General features: G+C 42.3%; 2 protein-coding genes across 10 annotated transcripts in view; both read left to right on the top strand.

Annotated features, from left to right (window-relative positions):
- sema6dl (sema domain, transmembrane domain (TM), and cytoplasmic domain, (semaphorin) 6D, like) overlaps positions 1 to 12,742 on the top strand; it is a 35,254-nt gene extending 22,512 nt beyond the window's left edge. For 4 of the 8 annotated variants that reach the window (XM_053623857.1, XM_053623853.1, XM_053623855.1 and 1 more), the window contains 2 exons: positions 6,517 to 6,678; positions 8,831 to 12,742. In XM_053623857.1, coding sequence (XP_053479832.1) covers positions 6,517 to 6,678; positions 8,831 to 10,056 — 1,388 coding nt within the window. In that variant the 3' untranslated portion in view covers positions 10,057 to 12,742. The remainder of the gene's footprint in view (positions 1 to 6,516; positions 6,679 to 8,830) is intronic. The other 4 variants (XM_053623856.1, XM_053623854.1, XM_053623859.1 and 1 more) reach the window with 2 other exon arrangements.
- On the top strand, positions 185 to 5,956 carry LOC128607171 (GATA zinc finger domain-containing protein 14-like). Of its 2 annotated transcripts, XM_053623862.1 has the most exons (3): positions 185 to 229; positions 266 to 304; positions 341 to 5,956. In XM_053623862.1, exon 3 carries the CDS (start codon positions 2,655 to 2,657, stop codon positions 4,569 to 4,571), a length of 1,917 nt encoding a protein of 638 aa, XP_053479837.1. In that variant the 5' UTR covers positions 185 to 229; positions 266 to 304; positions 341 to 2,654; the 3' UTR covers positions 4,572 to 5,956. The 2 variants fall into 2 exon arrangements, with proteins under 2 accessions (XP_053479837.1, XP_053479836.1); XM_053623861.1 differs by lacking the exon at positions 185 to 229 and having other exon boundaries at positions 237 to 304.
- Positions 12,743 to 20,000: the final 7,258 nt, after the last annotated feature.

The following is a 20,000-nucleotide window of genomic DNA, read 5'->3' as shown; positions in this document are numbered from 1 at the left end:
TGGTTCTGATGAGTCATTATCATTCAGGTTTCAGGTGTTTGGTGGTGATGAGTCATTATCATTCAGGTTTCAGGTGTTTGGTGGTGATGAGTCATTATCATTCAGGTTTCAGGTGTTTGGTGGTGATGAGTCATTATCATTCAGGTTTCAGGTGTTTGGTGGTGATGAGTCATTATCATTCAGGTTTCAGGTGTTTGGTGGTGATGAGTCATTATCATTCAGGTTTCAGGTGTTTGGTGGTGATGAGTCATCATTCAGGTTTCAGGTGTTTGGTGGTGATGAGTCATTATCATTCAGGTTTCAGGTGTTTGGTGGTGATGAGTCATCATTCAGGTTTCAGGTGTTTGGTGGTGATGAGTCATTATCATTCAGGTTTCAGGTGTTTGGTGGTGATGAGTCATTATCATTCAGGTTTCAGGTGTTTGGTGGTGATGAGTCATTATCATTCAGGTTTCAGGTTAGCGTTCACCTCGACACTTGACACCGCTACAGGAAGTGAAGAGAGGCTTTTTCTCACCGCACTGTTCTTGGTGTTCAGTATAAATGTGCTGGTAGTTAATTAGATGTGTTGGTGAGTGTGATGTTGAGAGGTTTATACTAATCACTGTATGGAAGTTTTATATCAGCACTTGTCTAATGAACAGATCAGTGTTTCTCATGTTTCTCATGTTTCAGCCTGAAATTTTACCACAATACCATTCCTTCATTTTTCACTAACACAGTGTCACACTTTCATTTATTTATTTATTTATTTATTTATTTTTGCTTAGTTTTTAAATCAGAATGTTTTTTATTGTTGATGAAGTTTGGAGTTTACAGTTTGGGGGGAAGCAGAAATACGGACGCGGTCAAACGCTGATGCACTAACGCTTCTGTACGTTCACGTTTATATACGTTTACGCAAGACTGAGTGTATATCCTCACTGTACAGTCTACAGCAACGCTCTACACAACAACACTACACAACAACGCTCTACACAACACGCTCTACACAACAACGCTCTACACAACAACACTCTACACAACAACACTACACAACAACGCTCTACACAACAACACTACACAACAACGCTCTACACAACACTACACAACAACGCTCTACACAACAACACTACACAACAACACTACACAACGCTCTACACAACACGCTCTACACAACATCGCTCTACACAACAACACTACACAACAACGCTCTACACAACACGCTCTACACAACATCGCTCTACACAACACTCTACACAACAACACTACACAACAACGCTCTACACAACAACACTACACAACAACGCTCTACACAACACTACACAACAACGCTCTACACAACAACACTACACAACAACACTACACAACGCTCTACACAACACGCTCTACACAACATCGCTCTACACAACAACACTACACAACAACGCTCTACACAACACTACACAACAACGCTCTACACAACAACACTACACAACAACGCTCTACACAACACTACACAACAACGCTCTACACAACAACACTACACAACAACGCTCTACACAACACGCTCTACACAACATCGCTCTACACAACAACACTACACAACAACGCTCTACACAACAACGCTCTACACAACAACACTACTCAACAACACTCTACACAACAACACTACACAACAACGCTCTACACAACAACACTACACAACAATGCTCTACACAACAACACTACACAACAACGCTCTACACAACAACGCTCTACACAACAACACTACACAACAACGCTCTACACAACAACACTACACAACAACACTACACAACAACGCTCTACACAACACGCTCTACACAACAACGCTCTACACAACAACACTACACAACAACGCTCTACACAACAACACTCTACACAACACACTACATAACAATGCTCTACACAACAACACTACACAACACGCTCTACACAACAATGCTCTACACAACACGCTCTACACAACACTACACAACACGCTCTACACAACAACACTACACAACACGCTCTACACAACAACGCTCTACACAACACGCTCTACACAACAACACTACACAACAACGCTCTACACAACAACGCTCTACACAACACACTACATAACAATGCTCTACACAACAACACTACACAACAACGCTCTACACAACAACACTACACAACAACGCTCTACACCACAACACTACACAACAACGCTCTACACAACAACACTCTACACAACACACTACATAACAATGCTCTACACAACAACACTACACAACAACGCTCAACACAACACTACACAACACGCTCTACACAACAATGCTCTACACAACAACGCTTTCACAACACGCTCTACACAACAACACTACACAACAACGCTCTACACAACAACACCACACAACAACACTACACAACACGCTCTACACAACAACGCTCTACACAACAACGCTTTCACAACACGCTCTACACAACACTACACAACAACGCTCTACACAACAACACTACACAACAACACTACACAACAACGCTCTACACAACACACTACATAACAATGCTCTACACAACAACACTACACAACACGCTCTACACAACACTCTACACAATACGCTCTACACAACACTACACAACACGCTCTACACAACAACACTACACAACACGCTCTACACAACACTCTACACAATACGCTCTACACAACAATGCTCTACACAACACGCTCTACACAACACTACACAACACGCTCTACACAACACTCTACACAACACGCTCTACACAACAACACTACACAACAACGCTCTACACAACAACACTACACAGCAATGCTCTACACAACACTCTACACAACACTACACAACAACACTACAGAACAACGCTCTACACAAAACTACACAACAACGCTCTACATAACGCTCTACACAACAATTCTCTACATAACAACACTACACAACAACGCTCTACACAACACTACAGAACAATACGCTACACAACAACACTACACAACACTCTACACAACACTACAGAACAATATGCTACACAACAACACTACACAACACTCTACACAACGCTCTACACAACAATTCATTACCCAACAACACTACACAACAACGCTCTACACAACACTACAGAACAATGCTCTACACAACAACACTACACAACAACACTCTACACAACACGCTCTACACAACAACGCTCTACACAACAACACTCTACACAACAACACTACACAACAACGCTCTACACAACACAACAAAACAACGCTCTACACAACACTACAGAACAATGCTCTACACAACAACACTACACAACAACAATACACAACAACGCTCTACACAACACTACAGAACAATGCTCTACACAACAACACTACACAACAACAATACACAACAACGCTCTACACAACACTACAGAACAATGCTCTACACAACAATACTACACAACAACGCTCTACACAACAAAACAACACTCTACACAACAACACTACACAACAACACTACACAACATGCTCTACACAACGCTCTACACAACAATTCACTACACAACAACACTACACAACAACGCTCTACACAACACTACAGAACAATGCTCTACACAACAACGCTCTACACAACAAAACAACACTCTACACAACACTACAGAACAATGCTCTACACAACAACACTACACAACAACAATACACAACAACGCTCTACACAACACTACAGAACAATGCTCTACACAACAATACTACACAACAACGCTCTACACAACAAAACAACACTCTACACAACAACACTACACAACAACACTCTACACAACACTCTCTACACAACGCTCTACACAACAATTCACTACACAACAACACTACACAACAACGCTCTACACAACAACACTACACAACAACACTCTACACAACACTCTCTACACAACGCTCTACACAACAATTCACTACACAACAACACTACACAACAACGCTCTACACAACACTACAGAACAATGCTCTACACAACAATACTACACAACAACGCTCTACACAACAAAACAACACTCTACACAACACTACAGAACAACACTCTACACAACACGCTCTACACAACAATTCACTACACAACAACACTACACAACAACGCTCTACACAACACTACAGAACAATGCTCTACACAACAACACTACACAACAACACTACACAACAACGCGCTACACAACACTACAGAACTGATCTACACAACAACACTACACAACAACACTACACAACACGGTCTACACAACGCTCTACACAACAATTCTCTACACTACAACGCTCTACACAACAACACTACACAACAACACTCTACACAACACTACACAATAACGCTCTACACAACACTACACAACACTACACAACACTACAACGCTCTACACAACACTACACAACAACACTACACAACGCTCTACACAACAACACAACAACGCTCTACACAACACTCTACACAACAACGCTCTACACAACACTACACGATAACGCTTTACACAACACTACAGAACATTACACAACACTACAACGCTTTACACAACATTACACAACAACACTCTACACAACACTACACAACAAGGCTCTACACAACAACGCTCAAACACACGGGTCAGAAGGTTCTCTATAACAGCGGCTCTGACAGTAGCGCAGGTTTTTTTAATGCTCTCGTTCTGATACGTTATGGTTTCTATAGTAACGGCTCGTTCACAGGGACGTGTACAGCGCACGCTCCACATAAACTAATTGTACATGTGTGTGATCATTTATGTATCAGTTATGGAAGGAGTCTCCAGTGTCAGAGGTAAAGCTTTAACTTTATGTTGTCCCACAGAGAGAATAAAGAGAGAAAAGAGAGGGAATAAAGAGAGGATAAAGAGAGAGAATAGAGAGAGAGGATAAAGAGAGAAAAGAGAGGGAATAAAGAGAGGATAAAGAGAGAGAATAGAGAGAGAGGATAAAGAGAGAAAAGAGAGGGAATAAAGAGAGGATAAAGAGAGAGAATAGAGAGAGAGGATAAAGAGAGAGAATAGAGAGAGAGGATAAAGAGAGAGAATAGAGAGAGAGGATAAAGAGAGAAAAGAGAGGGAATAAAGAGAGGATAAAGAGAGAGAATAGAGAGAGAGGATAAAGAGAGAAAAGAGAGGGAATAAAGAGAGAGAATAAAGAGAGAGAATAGACAGAGAGAATAGAGAGGATAAAGAGAGAAAAGAGAGGGAATAAAGAGAGAGAATAAAGAGAGAATAGAGAGAGAGGATAAAGAGAGAAAAGAGAGGGAATAAAGAGAGAGAATAGACAGAGAGAATAGAGAGAGAGGATAAAGAGAGAAAAGAGAGGGAATAAAGAGAGAGAATAGACAGAGAGAATAGACAGAGAGGATAAAGAGAGAAAAGAGAGGGAATAAAGAGAGAGAATAAAGAGAGAATAGAGAGAGAGGATAAAGAGAGAAAAGAGAGGGAATAAAGAGAGAGAATAAAGAGAGGGAATAAAGAGAGAGAATAGAGAGAGAGAATAGAGAGGGAATAAAGAGAGAGAATAAAGAGAGGATAAAGAGAGAGGATAAAGAGAGAAAAGAGGGAATAAAGAGAGGATAAAGAGAGAATAGAGAGAGAGGATAAAGAGAGAAAAAAGAGGGAATAAAGAGAGAGAATAAAGAGAGGGAATAAAGAGAGAGAATAGAAAGAGAATAAAGAGAGAATAGAGAGAGGGAATAAAGAGAGAATAGAGAGAGGGAATAAAGAGAGAGCATAAAGAGAGGGAATAAAGAGAGAATAAAGAGAGAATAAAGAGACAGAATAAAGAGAGAGAATAGAGAGAGAATAAAGAGAGAGAATAGAGAGAGAGAATAGAGAGAGAATAGAGAGAGAATAGAGAGAGAGAGAATAAAGAGAGAGAATAGAGAGAGAATAGAGAGAGAGAATAAAGATAGAGAATAGAGAGAGAATAAAGAGAGAGAATAGAGAGAGAATAAAGAGAGAGAATAGAGAGAGAGAATAGAGAGAGAATAGAGAGAGAATAGAGAGAGAGAGAATAGAGAGAGAGAATAGAGAGAGAATAGAGAGAGAGAATAGAGAGAGAGAATAAAGATAGAGAATAAAGAGAGAGAATAGAGAGAGAATAAAGAGAGAGAATAGAGAGAGAATAAAGAGAGAGAATAGAGAGAGAGAATAGAGAGAGGGATGGTGAGGGAACGAGTGTTTATAGCTGCTATAACATAAGTGAGAACAGGAACTAACTTGTTCCATGAACATTAACTGTAACTGTAAATGGATAAAAGTGTGATGTGTTCTGTAATAAATGAAGGTGTGATGGGGGTGAGTTGCTGTGGTGTGAGGGGAATAATCCCCTGGGGGACGTGCTGTTAGAGGAAAGTAATCATGGTCAGGAAGGTAAAGTGTAATAAATATAACGATGGTGATGTTTGTGTGCGGTTCGTATAAAACTGTAAAGTTCTGCATCAGTGTTTGACTTCGTGTCCCGTCCTGTAGTGCTGTACACAGGACCTTACACTTTCTAGAAGGTTCCGGACTCTGTGGAACCCTGGAGTAACTGTGTGCATGATGTGTTTACTGCAGCAGAACAGAACCCGGTGCTGTCAGTCACGCCGTCCTCCGCATCAGAACCTCCCCCTCCCCCACACACTCCTCCCTCTCTTCCTCCTCAACTCCTCGACACGCGGAAATCCGTTCTCCGTGACAGTTCGGAAACTTCCAGATCATTTGAATCGGTGATGGAGGGTAAGGCCTTGACGGGAGCAAGGGATTCTGGGTAATGCTGCTGCTAGCGATCATCTTTCTAAAGCTAGCTGTTCAAATACAAAACCATGGAAGCACACACATACACACACGTGCACACACACACACACACACGCACACACACGTGCACACACACACGTACACACGCACGCACACACACACGTACGCACACACGTACGCACGCACACAAGCGCGCACACACGTACACACGCGCACACACACAGATATGTTTAGTAAAGCAGATTGAAACTCATTCCATTTGATTGTTTTGTATTTTAACAGCTAGCTTAATCTTTAAGCTGTTAGCTTAGCGAGGTGACGTTAGCAGCAGCGCTCAGATCCCCACAGCTTACATGTCAGTTTATTTTCTTCATTTGTTCTTTCAGTTTTTTTCCTTCAGTTGAGCGACATGTCGTCTTTCTGTTCTCTTTCATCTCTGCTGTTCCTCAGTTCCTTTCCTCTTTAGTTCTTCATTCTGTTTCTCCTTCTCTCGGGTTTCCTGAAAGTCTTCCGAAGGCCTTACACAGTCCAGCACTGTCTCTGCTTGAGTCACTGACACACACTCTCACACGTTTCTCTCGTGGACACTAACACGCTCTCACACGTTTCTCTCGTGGACACTAACACACTCTCACACGTTTCTCTCGTGGACTCTAACACACTCTCACACGTTTCTCTCGTGGACGCTAACACGCTCTCACACGTTTCTCTCGTGGACACTAACACACTCTCACACGTTTCTCTCGTGGACTCTAACACACTCTCACACGTTTCTCTCGTGGACACTAACACACTCTCACACGTTTCTCTCGTGGACTCTAACACTCTCACACGTTTCTCTCGTGGACACTAACACGCTCTCACACGTTTCTCTCGTGGACACTAACACGCTCTCACACGTTTCTCTCGTGGACACTAACACACTCTCACACGTTTCTCTCGTGGACTCTAACACTCTCACACGTTTCTCTCGTGGACACTAACACGCTCTCACACGTTTCTCTCGTGGACACTAACACGCTCTCACACGTTTCTCTCGTGGACTCTAACACACTCTCACACGTTTCTCTCGTGGACACTAACACGCTCTCACACGTTTCTCTCGTGGACACTAACACACTCTCACACGTTTCTCTCGTGGACTCTAACACGCTCTCACACGTTTCTCTCGTGGACACTAACACACTCTCACACGTTTCTCTCGTGGACGCTAACACGCTCTCACACGTTTCTCTCGTGGACACTAACACACTCTCACACGTTTCTCTCGTGGACTCTAACACACTCTCACACGTTTCTCTCGTGGACTCTAACACTCTCACACGTTTCTCTCGTGGACTCTAACACTCTCACACGTTTCTCTCGTGGACTCTAACACTCTCACACGTTTCTCTCGTGGACACTAACACACTCTCACACGTTTCTCTCGTGGACTCTAACACTCTCACACGTTTCTCTCGTGGACACTAACACGCTCTCACACGTTTCTCTCGTGGACACTAACACGCTCTCACACGTTTCTCTCGTGGACTCTAACACACTCTCACACGTTTCTCTCGTGGACACTAACACGCTCTCACACGTTTCTCTCGTGGACTCTAACACACTCTCACACGTTTCTCTCGTGGACACTAACACGCTCTCACACGTTTCTCTCATGGACACTAACACACTCTCACACGTTTCTCTCGTGGACACTAACACACTCTCACACGTTTCTCTCGTGGACTCTTAACACACTCTCACACGTTTCTCTCGTGGACACTAACACACTCTGAAGACACGCCTCCTCTTCTCGGTATGATCAGGTATCTGGGGATAAACGCTAACAAACTTTACTCTTAAAGCTTTTAACGGCTGAGTGGGCGACGTCTCCTTCACTAACATAATCCTGTTACGTGACCTGTTAGCTTCCGGCTAATCCGATTCTCTCATCTGCTCTGGATGCACTTCTGCTCCATGGGGCTGGATTACCTTCACATGTCTTCATGAGTATAAAGTTGAAATAAATCTCAGGAAGTGAGCAAATGCCTCTGGGGGGAGGTGGAGGAGGTGGTGGAGGAAGTGGTGGAGCTCTGCACTCTGTGTGTGTATGTTCAGTGTGCGCTTACACCTCGTTGTTGTGTGTTTGCAGGTGTTTGGGAGATCCAGTCGGCCGACTCCAACCAGCTGGTGCACATGAACATTCTGATCACGTGCGTCTTCGCCGCGTTCCTGTTGGGGGCGTTCATCGCCGGCGCCGTGGTCTACTGCTACCGAGACGTCTTCCTGCACAAGAAGACACGCAGAATCCACAAAGTGCCACACAGTAAAGACGAGGAATCGGCACCGTCACGCACAGACTCCACCGGGAGCTTCACCAAGCTGAACGACCTCTTCGAAAGTCCGGTGAAGGAATTTCCCAACGCCATGGAGGAGGCGAGGATCTACTTCAGCGGAGACAAAGATGAAAAGAACCCAGAATTCAAGACTGTCATCATCAGCAGGCAAAATCCAGAGCTGGCGGCGCTGCCCACGCCCGAGTCCACGCCGGTGCTGCACCAGAAGGGGCTTCAGCCGAACAAGAACCAGTGGGAAAAGGCACAAGGAAAGACGTGTGTGTCTCGGAAAGAGTCTCCTCCAAAAAGCCCACAAAACCCCAACATCCCAAGTGCCGTCGTGCTTCCGAACGCAACGCACGAGAAAATGGTCCCGAGCGGCGACACTGGCAGCGTGAAGTCGGTCCATAAAGAGCGGCGGCGTTCTGTAGACGCTAGAAACACGCTTAACGAGCTTCTGAAGCACCTTAACGAGGCTAACGAGGCTGAGACAATAAATGTCAACCCTAAAACCATCATGGCCGACACGCCTCGTCCTCGCCAGCACCTGGTGCTCGAGCCCATGGGGAACTTAGCAGAAATCCCACCTAAAGTTCCAAGTCGGGAAGCGTCACTCTATTCCCCAACGTCCTATTCCCCGCCCTCATCTTATTCGGCTTCGTCCTACTCGCCGTCGTCTTCGTTACCCAGACACAGTCCCACCAAACGCGTGGATGTCCCGTCCGTGCCCACGTCACCCACAGGACAAATGGGGACCCTCGATAGGCAACGTTTCCACCGCATCGGCTCCACCCACCGCCTTGCCGGATCGTCCGGTGCCATGCTGACGCGCCACTCCAGTTTCAACCGAGGTGCGCTGGCTCCGCCCACCCCGCCCTCCAGGATGGACTCGCAAGGCATTTCGAGGCAGCACAGCTACAGCGGATATGGATCGCTTCCCCGGACTTCTGTTAAACGAACGGCGTCGTTAAAGCCAGACGTTCCGCCCAAACCTGGAGGATTCGTACCGCAAACCAGGCCCGTTAACAAATACAGTTACTGAGCCGAGGACCAATCACACGCTCCGGAGACCGCGGGCCAACAATAAAACGCTGTTTTGGCTCAGAGGAGGACAGTAAAAGAAACACGGCCACTGTACGGAGTAGGAATTAAAGGTAGCGAAGGCAGGAATACGGCCGGTTACTCCGTAAACGAGGGACATGAAAGGGTTTAACGCGGGTGTGGTTCGAGGAATTGTTTCAGTAGCAAATGAATAAATAGGGCGAGGACAGGAAGTGTGACTGAAAGGTTTTAAACGTCTCCACGTGAAGCTGCTCCACGTCGAGACTGAGCGAGATTTAAAACTGTGTGGAGATAAACTGTGGGATGTTTACGGCACAAACCAGGAAAGTTTAAATTCCTATAAATCCAAAACAATATGGCGGAACATTAGACGAGCCAACGAGCAAAAACTTTGACCTGTGAGGCGGCAGGGTCGTCCGTGGTTAAAGGTTAAAGGTCATGTGGGATTAATCTCTTGCAAGAATACTTGAAATACATTTCTTGTTAACCAGCATCGATTAAAGACAGAAATGCAGGACTGAGGAAAAAGCTGTGCATTGGACTGGAGGAACGAGTTGAGATGGTGACGTGAGATGGTGACGTGTGTCACTGCGACGGGAAACGTTACGAATTTACGGAGTTACAGCGTTACATAAATGCTTTGAGGATGCACTTACAGCTGGCTTCTCTCCAGCTCCGGTTATTACTGTATAACTAAACCGTTAACATGACTCTGTGTATGTGTGTGTGTGTGTGTGTGTGTGTGTGTGTGTGTTTCATGTGCCTGCTCTGAACTTTTTGTTTTATTTTTTAAACTCACTGGGAAACATTTCAATAATTTGCTGCTACTGAGTTTAGATGAACAGTGGTATTGTGTGTGTGTCTGTGTGTGTGAGTGTGTGTTTTCAGACACAAAACACCATTTTATTATTTCATTTGTTTTCAGTCTGAGAAACACACTAAGGTCGAGTTTATTCATTTCAGTAATATAGAAACTCGAAGCTGATCTGTCGAGACGTCTGTAGTTTTGCACTGGAGCTACGCAGCTAATGTAGCTAACACGTAATGGAAGCTTGTAGCTACCACTTTAGCGATTGTGCTAATTAACTGCATGTTTAAAATGTCTAAAACACACTCCAAGTTCTAGTGTGAGATAGATTTATATTAAACTCCAGATTTACACCCAAACTCCGTCGTAAGAAAATCTGATGAATTCTGATCACTGTAACAGCGACCGATGTGTCCTAGCAACGAGTCATGCCGGTAATGACGACGACGACGACTGTAAATATATAAATATATAAATATATAAATACGGACATTTCAGAGGCAAGTGTGTGTTCTGTGCCTTACTGAGAAACACTCATTGTGGGTTTTCATTTCCTTAAAGTCATTGCACATTTAATCATGAGCAAGAAGAATGAAAGTAAAAGAGAAAAACAAGAATGATGACAATAATAATAATAAGAAGAAGAAGTAAGTTTGCCTGCAGAATGTATTATACTTAATGATGTGGAGAAATGGCCTTTACTCCGATGTCCAGAGACGACATTATTCTGGTTAACTCTCTTGAAATAACAAGTTACCCCTCGTATCTAATATGTGTACGGATAATAGCTATAGCATTAGCGTTAGCCTGTTAGCAGGACGTCTAATCCACAACCAGGCAACGAAGAGGAAAGATCAGAATAACATGGATTGTTGTTAAAGTTGTTAAACTCAGTGACTCATCTCCAATTCATCTAATCACACCTTCAGTTTATTATATAACTCTTATATATATTATATTTATGCAATAAAACGTCACACTAAGGAAATCTGGAGCAGTTGTGGAATAAACCCTACAGAAACCATGCTAACTAGCTAGCATTAATCCTGTAGCTACGTGAGAGGTTTAGCTTTAGCACGTCCACACGGCTGATGTTCAGCTTCGTGACGTCGAGATCACGATACAGAGAAGAATCCGGAAAATATTCCGATTTAAATACAACATTAAATAAAAATAAATTTTCGGAAATAAGGTTATTAACTAAAATCGTATTTATGTAATTAATTTGGGAAGAAAAAAGACAGAAAAATCCACCATTGTTGTAATTTTGCATGTGTGTCTCTTTACAAAGCTGTTTACGTCTGATCTGTTTACGTCTGATCTGTTTACGTTTGATTAGATGTGTGCCGATAATCACCTGAACGTTAATCAGGATATTACACCTTCTTACTCTGCGATCTGAAATAATTAAGAATATATTTTACAGAATTCTGACCCGCACAAAATACGAAGCTTTCAGAAGACGCCGAACACAAATGCTACAATAAGCCCCGCCCACATCGCGGATATCGTGTGTGCTAGATGTGCAGGTTTATTTTCTGACTGATTTTCGGCACACGCCTTCACCTGCTGATGTACAGTTCAGTAGCTGTATGTCGCGTTATAAACCTTCACACCGCGGTCCCGTCTGTGTACAGGAACAAATCCGCCTCAAGTTTATTTGAAACTTTAATACTGTGCAGAATTTAATACGGCTGGCTGATTTTTTATTTGTTTTGTTTTTGTATTTTAACGTGTAGGTCTGTCGCGAAACTTGTGCTGTGAATCTGTAAATAATTCCCTCACTGTTAATGATATTTTTGTTGATTTTTTTTAACACAGCATGTATAGTTGAAATAAAATATTACTACACTGAGAATCTGATTCAGGACTTTTTAATTATAATAAATCTATATCAATAAAATATAAATTCTGTTTGTGTTTAAATACACGCAACTGGCTTTTGATGACAGATATATAAAAGACAATACAAGGTAGTTACAGAAGTGTGTGTGTTTTGGTTTCAGAAATGTTCTTTCTTTATCACACGTAACTAAAGAGTTCTGGTTCTAGTTAGGACTTTAGCAGCTGCATTCTGGACTAACTGGAGTTTGTTTATGCTCCTACTGGAACATCCAGACAGTAAGGCATTACAGTAATCTAGTCTAGAGGTGACGAAAGCATGAACTAATATTTCTGCATCATGTAGTGACAATATATTTCTTATCTTAGAAATATTTCTGAGATGAAAGAAGACTATCCTAGTAATATTATCTACATGAGCATCAAATGATAGACTGGAGTCAATAATCACTCCAAGGTCTTTTACTGCTGCACATGATGAAACAGAAAGACCATCCAGAGTTACTGTGAGATCAGAAAGATTACTTCTAGCTACACGTGGTCCTAGAACAAGTTCTTCTGTCTTCTCAGAATTAAGCAAAATGAAGTTGATAAGCATCCAACATCTAATGTCCTTTACACAATCCTCAACTTTACTAAGCTTCTGTCTGTCCTCTGGCTTCGCTGAAACATACAGCTGTGTATCATCAGCATAACAGTGGAAGATAATTCCATGTTTACGAATAATTTGACCTAGAGGTAGCACAGATAAATAAAAAGCAGTGGGCCTAAAACAGAACCTTGTGGAACACCAAACTTTACCTCAGTACGCATGGAGAATTCACCATTTACATCTACGAACTGATAACGATCGGTCAGATAAGACCTGAGCCAGGAGAGGACTGTTCCCTTAATACCAACAACATTTTCTAATCTATCAAGGAGAATAGTGTGATCTATAGTATCAAAAGCTGCACTAAGGTCGAGTAAGACAAGCAGAGAGACACAACCCTGATCAGAGGTCAGTAGAAGGTCATTTACTACTTTAACTAACGCTGTCTCTGTGCTATGATGAGGTCTAAACCCTGACTGATACATTTCATGAATGTTGTTCCTATCTAAGTACGAGCAGAGCGGCTGTGTACAACCTTTTCTAAGATCTTGGACATGAAGGGGAGATTTGATATTGGTCTATAGCTGGACAGTTGAGAGGGGTCGAGGTCAGGTTTTTTAAATCAGGGGTTTAATAACTGCTAATTTAAATGATTTAGGTACATAGAAAGTGCTAAGGGAAGAATTGATTATATTTAGAAAGGGTGTAATTACTTCTGGAATAATCTGTATGAAGAAACATGTAGGTAAGGGATCTAGTATACAAGTTGATGATTTTGATGAAGAAATGAATTAAATTAGCTCGGTCTCTCTAAGAGAGGAAATTTCCCTCTTGTCCCCCTCGCTTTTAAATCTCTTAAGAATGCCCATGTGGCCACACATTTCACTTTCGAATTGGCGAACGTTTACTGATCACCTCATTAAAGTTTGCAGGTTCTCTATTAGCATTGGGTTTAAATACAAAATATTGCCAAATAGGTGCTTTTACATTTCATTTTGAAACCAAATCGTCCGCCATCATCTCGTCAGTCAGCTCGCCTCACTCTTGTCACGTGATAAATGAAATCTGACTCCAGATGATCTGTGCTGTGACTCGGACTCATTCGGCTTGTACTGAATTGAGCAGGTGCGTTCAGTTTATAATTGTAGGCTCCGGTCTAACTGAACTAAATGGTTTTTATTGCTATAAAAAAGCAAAACGTCAGTGGGGGCGGTGCCGTCAGTGGGCAAGGGATACAATCGGTGTGCGGCAGAACTCCGTGAAACACCGGTAACACCGACTATCACAACAAGCCTAATTTCAATACATCCTGCGTTTGTCAAAAGCATTCTTAAAGGCTCTCTGGGGAAAAAATAAGTGCAGAATGTTAATTTCCCTCTATATTTGGAGACTTTTGGGACACTGTATACCGACGTTATGGTGAAGATGAAGCAATGGCTGGGAAATGCAAATCTAGTCCAGCATCGCTACAAAAGGCGCCATATAAAAATTTATTGTGTTTATTATTATTATTATTACTATTATTAATGTTATTTATTTTTGAATTTTAAAAAAAAGAAATAAAGAACATGTTTGAATGACATCTCTTATATACATCTCTTATATGTATAGTCCTTGAATACAAAAGAAATATTGCTTGAAAAGTCCTTGAAAGTTCTGGAATGTCATTATGAAGCATCTGTATGAACCCTGTTGAGGTGTGGTAACTGAGGTAGACGCTGAGTAATTGACTAGGGATGCACCGAAATGAAAATTCTTGGCCGAAGCCGAATATAATGAAAAACTCGGCCGAAGGCCGAATACCGAACACGTTTTTTCGCGTTTTTTTCCATTTATTTTTCCATTTTTTTCACCATTGCATAAATTAAATAGTCAAAATGTGCTTTTTACTATTTTGTCTTGCTTTTCAAAGAAAAAAAAATTACAAAAATTACAATTTCAAAATATTTATTTAAAACTGAACATATTTTTTAATTCCAGCAGGCATAGGCTACCAACAAGGTACAATATAACTTTAAATAAATAAATGAGTAAAATTAAAATATTTTGATGTGGTCATCTTTGAGCCCTTGAATAGCCGATGTTAGGCCTGTAACTGACTGCTGAAAGAATGGAACACTGTGTAGCCTACAACTAAAAGTGCATTAAAAAGTGCAAAAAATGGTTCTATTGGGTTCTATAGGTCTGATTATATTGGGGTTATGTACCGCTCGTGTCCCTGTACACCTCGCCGAGTATTATAGTAGATATAGTAGAGTTAGATACGTTGTTAATGTTATGATCCTTGATAGATTTAGTTATTTTAAACTGTAGATTAGTTCATTTAGTCCCCGCTGGTGTTTCCGCTCCCAGTCCATAGTACTAGTTCATGTTTCTTGCGTTGTGTCTTGACCCTGTTTTCTGTGACCGCGACTTTGATTCCTGCTTTGCCTGTTTGCCGATAGCCCGATAACCCTTTGCCTGTCTTGACTAAGTTTTTTGGATTACGATCTGTCTGCCTGCCCTTAAATAAATACATCTTTACCTGCTTCCGTACTCTACTCCCTTACGTCTTGCGATGTGATAGAAACATGCTTCGGAACAGAAACAAAACAAACGCACGTGTCCACAGTAAACATCCGAAGAGCACGTATCTCGTGCATGTAGCTTGTGCATGCGCGCGCCCCCTCATTGAGGTTGTGACATTCTCACTCTGGTTGCTAGGCTATTTTGTTGTGTCATCAATCACGTCATTGTTCGGTCAAATTTATTCGGCCTTTTCACTTATTCGGCCAAACACCGAAAGTGCTTTTTTTGCTATTTTCGGCCAAATAATTTCGGTTGCCGAACATTCGGTGCATCCCTATTCCAGTCCATTGAATCATTTTTTTAATGCATGTCCGAGGTGTAACTCCGCCTCACATCATGGCTGCATTACCACCTCGGGGTGTGCGTTATTTTCTAATACTTCAACAGACCATCATCAATTATTCCTTCCATATATAATATTCATCCCCATTGTGGATGGAGAGATTATCATGGTGAAGGGGTTTGGGTATTTCAGTGAAACTCAGGACCATGTCACTGCAGATTCAGATCTGAGGTGAGAGATCAGACAAACACAGATCCCAAACACCCCTGTGAAAGATACGATAAAGATCAAGTATACCTGCCCAGGATAGGGTTACCTGGAGCCAGGCCTGGGGGTTGAGTCCACAGGCAAGTGAACCCAAAATGGTGACATGGGGCCATCTTGTGGGTTCGTCAGGTGAACGGTGAGCGTCAGTCTTAGGTGGCCTAGACCCCTGTTAAAGAAACTGGCTTGGGAACGTTGAACGTCACATCATTGAGGGGGTAAAAGACAGAAATGGTGAGTGAGATGGAAAAGTATGGAGTAGATTATAGATGGCCTTATATCCACACACAGTACAGGCTCCAGTAACAAACTTCTCAATCAGGAATGATCTCTCCTCTACTCTAGAGTTCCTACAGGAGATGGTGCTCAGACAGTTGTGGGAATACTCACCAATCCCAGCAGTTTTTCCAATTGCACAACAGGGTTGCATCCATGAGACTCCGATTCTCAGGAAGGAAAACTCTGACAGTTGTTTGTGTGTTGTTTGTGTGTATGGAGCAGGCGCTCGAGAAGGAACCTCCTACTGACTCCATAGTGCTCCTAGGAGACACTCGGAGGGGAGTGATTGGGAGGAACGGCTTCGGGACCTGAACCCGAGCAGTGAAATATTATTAGACTTCTGTGGAAGCAGCCACGGATCATCCTCTTTCATTTAAGGAGATTGTTGCCCTCCATCATGGGTGTGTCTTTTCTCCTGTTTGTGGCTTTCATGAACAGGATATGAGTCCACAGCTGAGGGTGGAGAGGTGTCCAGTATGGAGGGCTAGAGGTAACCCCTGTTATTTGCAGATGATGTTGTTGTATTGACAAAACTTAAACTGGATGTCAAACATATATGAACAATTCTCTGCATTTGAGTGTCACCTGAGTTCCTTCTGGTCAGGGGAGAGAACTATCTTGGAATCTTATTCATGAGTTCATGAGAAAAAGAAAGTGTAGGATTGATAAATCCTGGTTTAATGGCAGCAGTGTTTCAGTCGCTGGACCGGTCTGTGGTGAAGGAGAAGCTCAGATTAAGGACAAAGCTCTCTGTTTACTGGTCAGTCTACATCCTGTTCTTCAGCTACTGCGTGGTTGAGTTGTGGGTAGTGCCAAAAAGAATAAGAACATGAGTAAAGGATGTGGAAATGAGGTTCCTCTGCAGGGTTGCAGGAGTGTGACAATCCAGAAGAACCTTGGAGTAGAGCTACTGCTCCTCTTAATTTGGAGGAACCAGTTGAGGTGGTTTGGGCCCCTTCCAGTGACACCTCTGTTAGGGTCCTGGCTCCTGGTGATGATGAACACACTCTTCATTTCATACTGACTTTAAAAAATCAAGGATTTAAATATAGAAAATCTAGGAACATTTCCAGTAACATTTTATCAGAGATGACTTCAGGAACTTTTTTTTTTAAATATCAGGCAAAACGTTCAGACTGTTAACTGGACCTCTGACCCTAACCTCTCTGTGGTTTTGCTGCATTGTTAGTGCACTAGATCATAAGTGTCCCTAAGTGAACACACTAGTGCACTAAAACAAGATGAATTGAAACACAGTCAACGAGAACAAACTGCTCTGGAGTCGTGTTGGAAAAAAACTGAATAAAATATAGTTTCAGAAATGTTTACAGAGGAAGAAGCAGGATGCTGAGGTTTAGCCAAACACACACACACACACACACACACACACACACACACACACACTCTCCTCGAGCAGCTGTGTTGTAGTGTTTATATGGGCTGAGGGGCGGCTAAACCCACTGAACGTTATTTTTAGATTTCAGTGGGAAATTTTCCAGAGTCATTTGTAAGCCAAGTGTCCAACATCTGGAGCACTCCATCAGCCAAGCGCCATCTACACACACACACACACACACACACACACACACACTCCAGCTCATTCCTGATAAATTCAGCTGTGTGAGTGATCTGCAGTCAGACAGAAACACAGTGAACTCTACACACATTAAGCACATACTCACCTCTCTGTCTGTCTGTCTGTCTCTCTCACTCTGTCTCTCCCTGTCTCTCTGTCTCTCTCTCTGTATCTGTCTCTCTCTGTCTCTTTCTCTCTGTCTGTCTGTCTTTCTCTGTCTGTTTGTCTCTCTCTCTTTCTCTCTCTCTCTCTCTCTCCCTCTCTCTCTCTCCCTCTCCATCTCTCTGTCTCTCTCCATCTCTCTGTCTCTCTCTCTCTCTCAGTTTTCAGTTTCAGTGTTCATGTGCTTTATTGACATATTGACATGACTAATAATTGTAAGTTTGTGTTTCCAAAGCAAGAACACAGGAAGATTAATGTAAAAACAGAGAAAAAAATAAAAGTAAAATGTATTTACATAGCAACAGAAGTGTTGACCACAGTGCTGTACATCATGCATAATAAGAAATGCATTAAAATAGAGCATGAAATATAATTAAAACAAATATATAAAGAAATAATTACTAAAACCAAGCCAGATATAACGAAGACCAGAGAATAAGCAGCTAGATGGAGCAGATTATAGATTTCCATCGAAAACTCCTGTTTGTAAAGTTCTACTCTCCTGAGGTGAGGAACCGTGTTCGTCTGTGGTAGGAACCGTGAGAGGTTCATGTTTGCACAGTGACGCCAGGTCTGCGGTCCACACAGCAGGGATACGTCCAGGTGAGACAGGGGGCGTGGTCTGTATAAAACGAGAGCCACGGTGGACATAACGTGTGCGACAAAGTACATTTACATTTATTCATTTACATTTATTCATTTATTCATTTATTCATTTACATTTATTCATTTACATTTATTAATTTATTCATTTACATTTATTCATTTATTCATTTACATTTATTCATTTACATTTATTAATGTATTGATTTATTAATTTATTCATTTACATTTATTCATTTATTAATTTAGCAGATGCTTTTATCCAAAATAAGCAAAAAAACAAGCAAAGCGATATATCAAGCGGAGAACAATACAAGCAGTGCTACACTACAAGATTTCTAATTGAGTTTTAGAGAAACAAAGTGCACAGAGTCGAGGTGTAAGAGCAGAATGTTTTATTTATTTATTTATTTTAAATACAAGGGGGAGGGGCAGGTTAGGGGTTAGTTAAGTGTTCACGGAAGAGGTGGGTCTTTATCCATTTTTTGAAGATAGAGACAGAGTCTGTGGTCAAGTTCATTCCACCACTGAAGAACGGTTAGTTTGAAGGTTCTGGAAAGGTTCTGATCAGTGAGACAGGGTCTGATTTTCACAGGCCCCAGAGATTTAGTATTAATAGAAAAGAGCAGTGGACCCAGAACTGACCCCTGGGGAACATCACTGGTGAGTTGCTGAGTTTCAGAAGCCCCTCCGCTCCATGGTACCTTGAAGGATCTGTCTGAGAGATAGGATTCCACCCAGCGCAGAACCGTTCCAGTGATGTCTAGGCTGGAGAGAGTTGACAGGAGGATCTGATGGTTCACAGTGTCGAAAGCAGCAGAGAGGTGGAGTAGGACGAGGACAGATGATGTAGAGGTTGCTCTTGCTAGTCGTAAGGCTTCAGTGACGGAAAGCAGAGCAGTCTCCGTGGAGTGATTGCTCTTGAAGCCAGACTGCTTGGTGTCCAG

Source organism: Ictalurus furcatus, chromosome 4 (assembly GCF_023375685.1).
Source record: "Ictalurus furcatus strain D&B chromosome 4, Billie_1.0, whole genome shotgun sequence".
Lineage (NCBI taxonomy): Eukaryota > Metazoa > Chordata > Actinopteri > Siluriformes > Ictaluridae > Ictalurus > Ictalurus furcatus.
This window is presented reverse-complemented; position numbering and strand designations above follow the sequence as displayed.

Excerpts from the sequence above, each read along its gene's own strand:
- LOC128607171 (XM_053623862.1), top strand. The coding sequence starts at position 2,655 with ATGCTCTACACAACACGCTCTACACAACACTACACAACACGCTCTACA.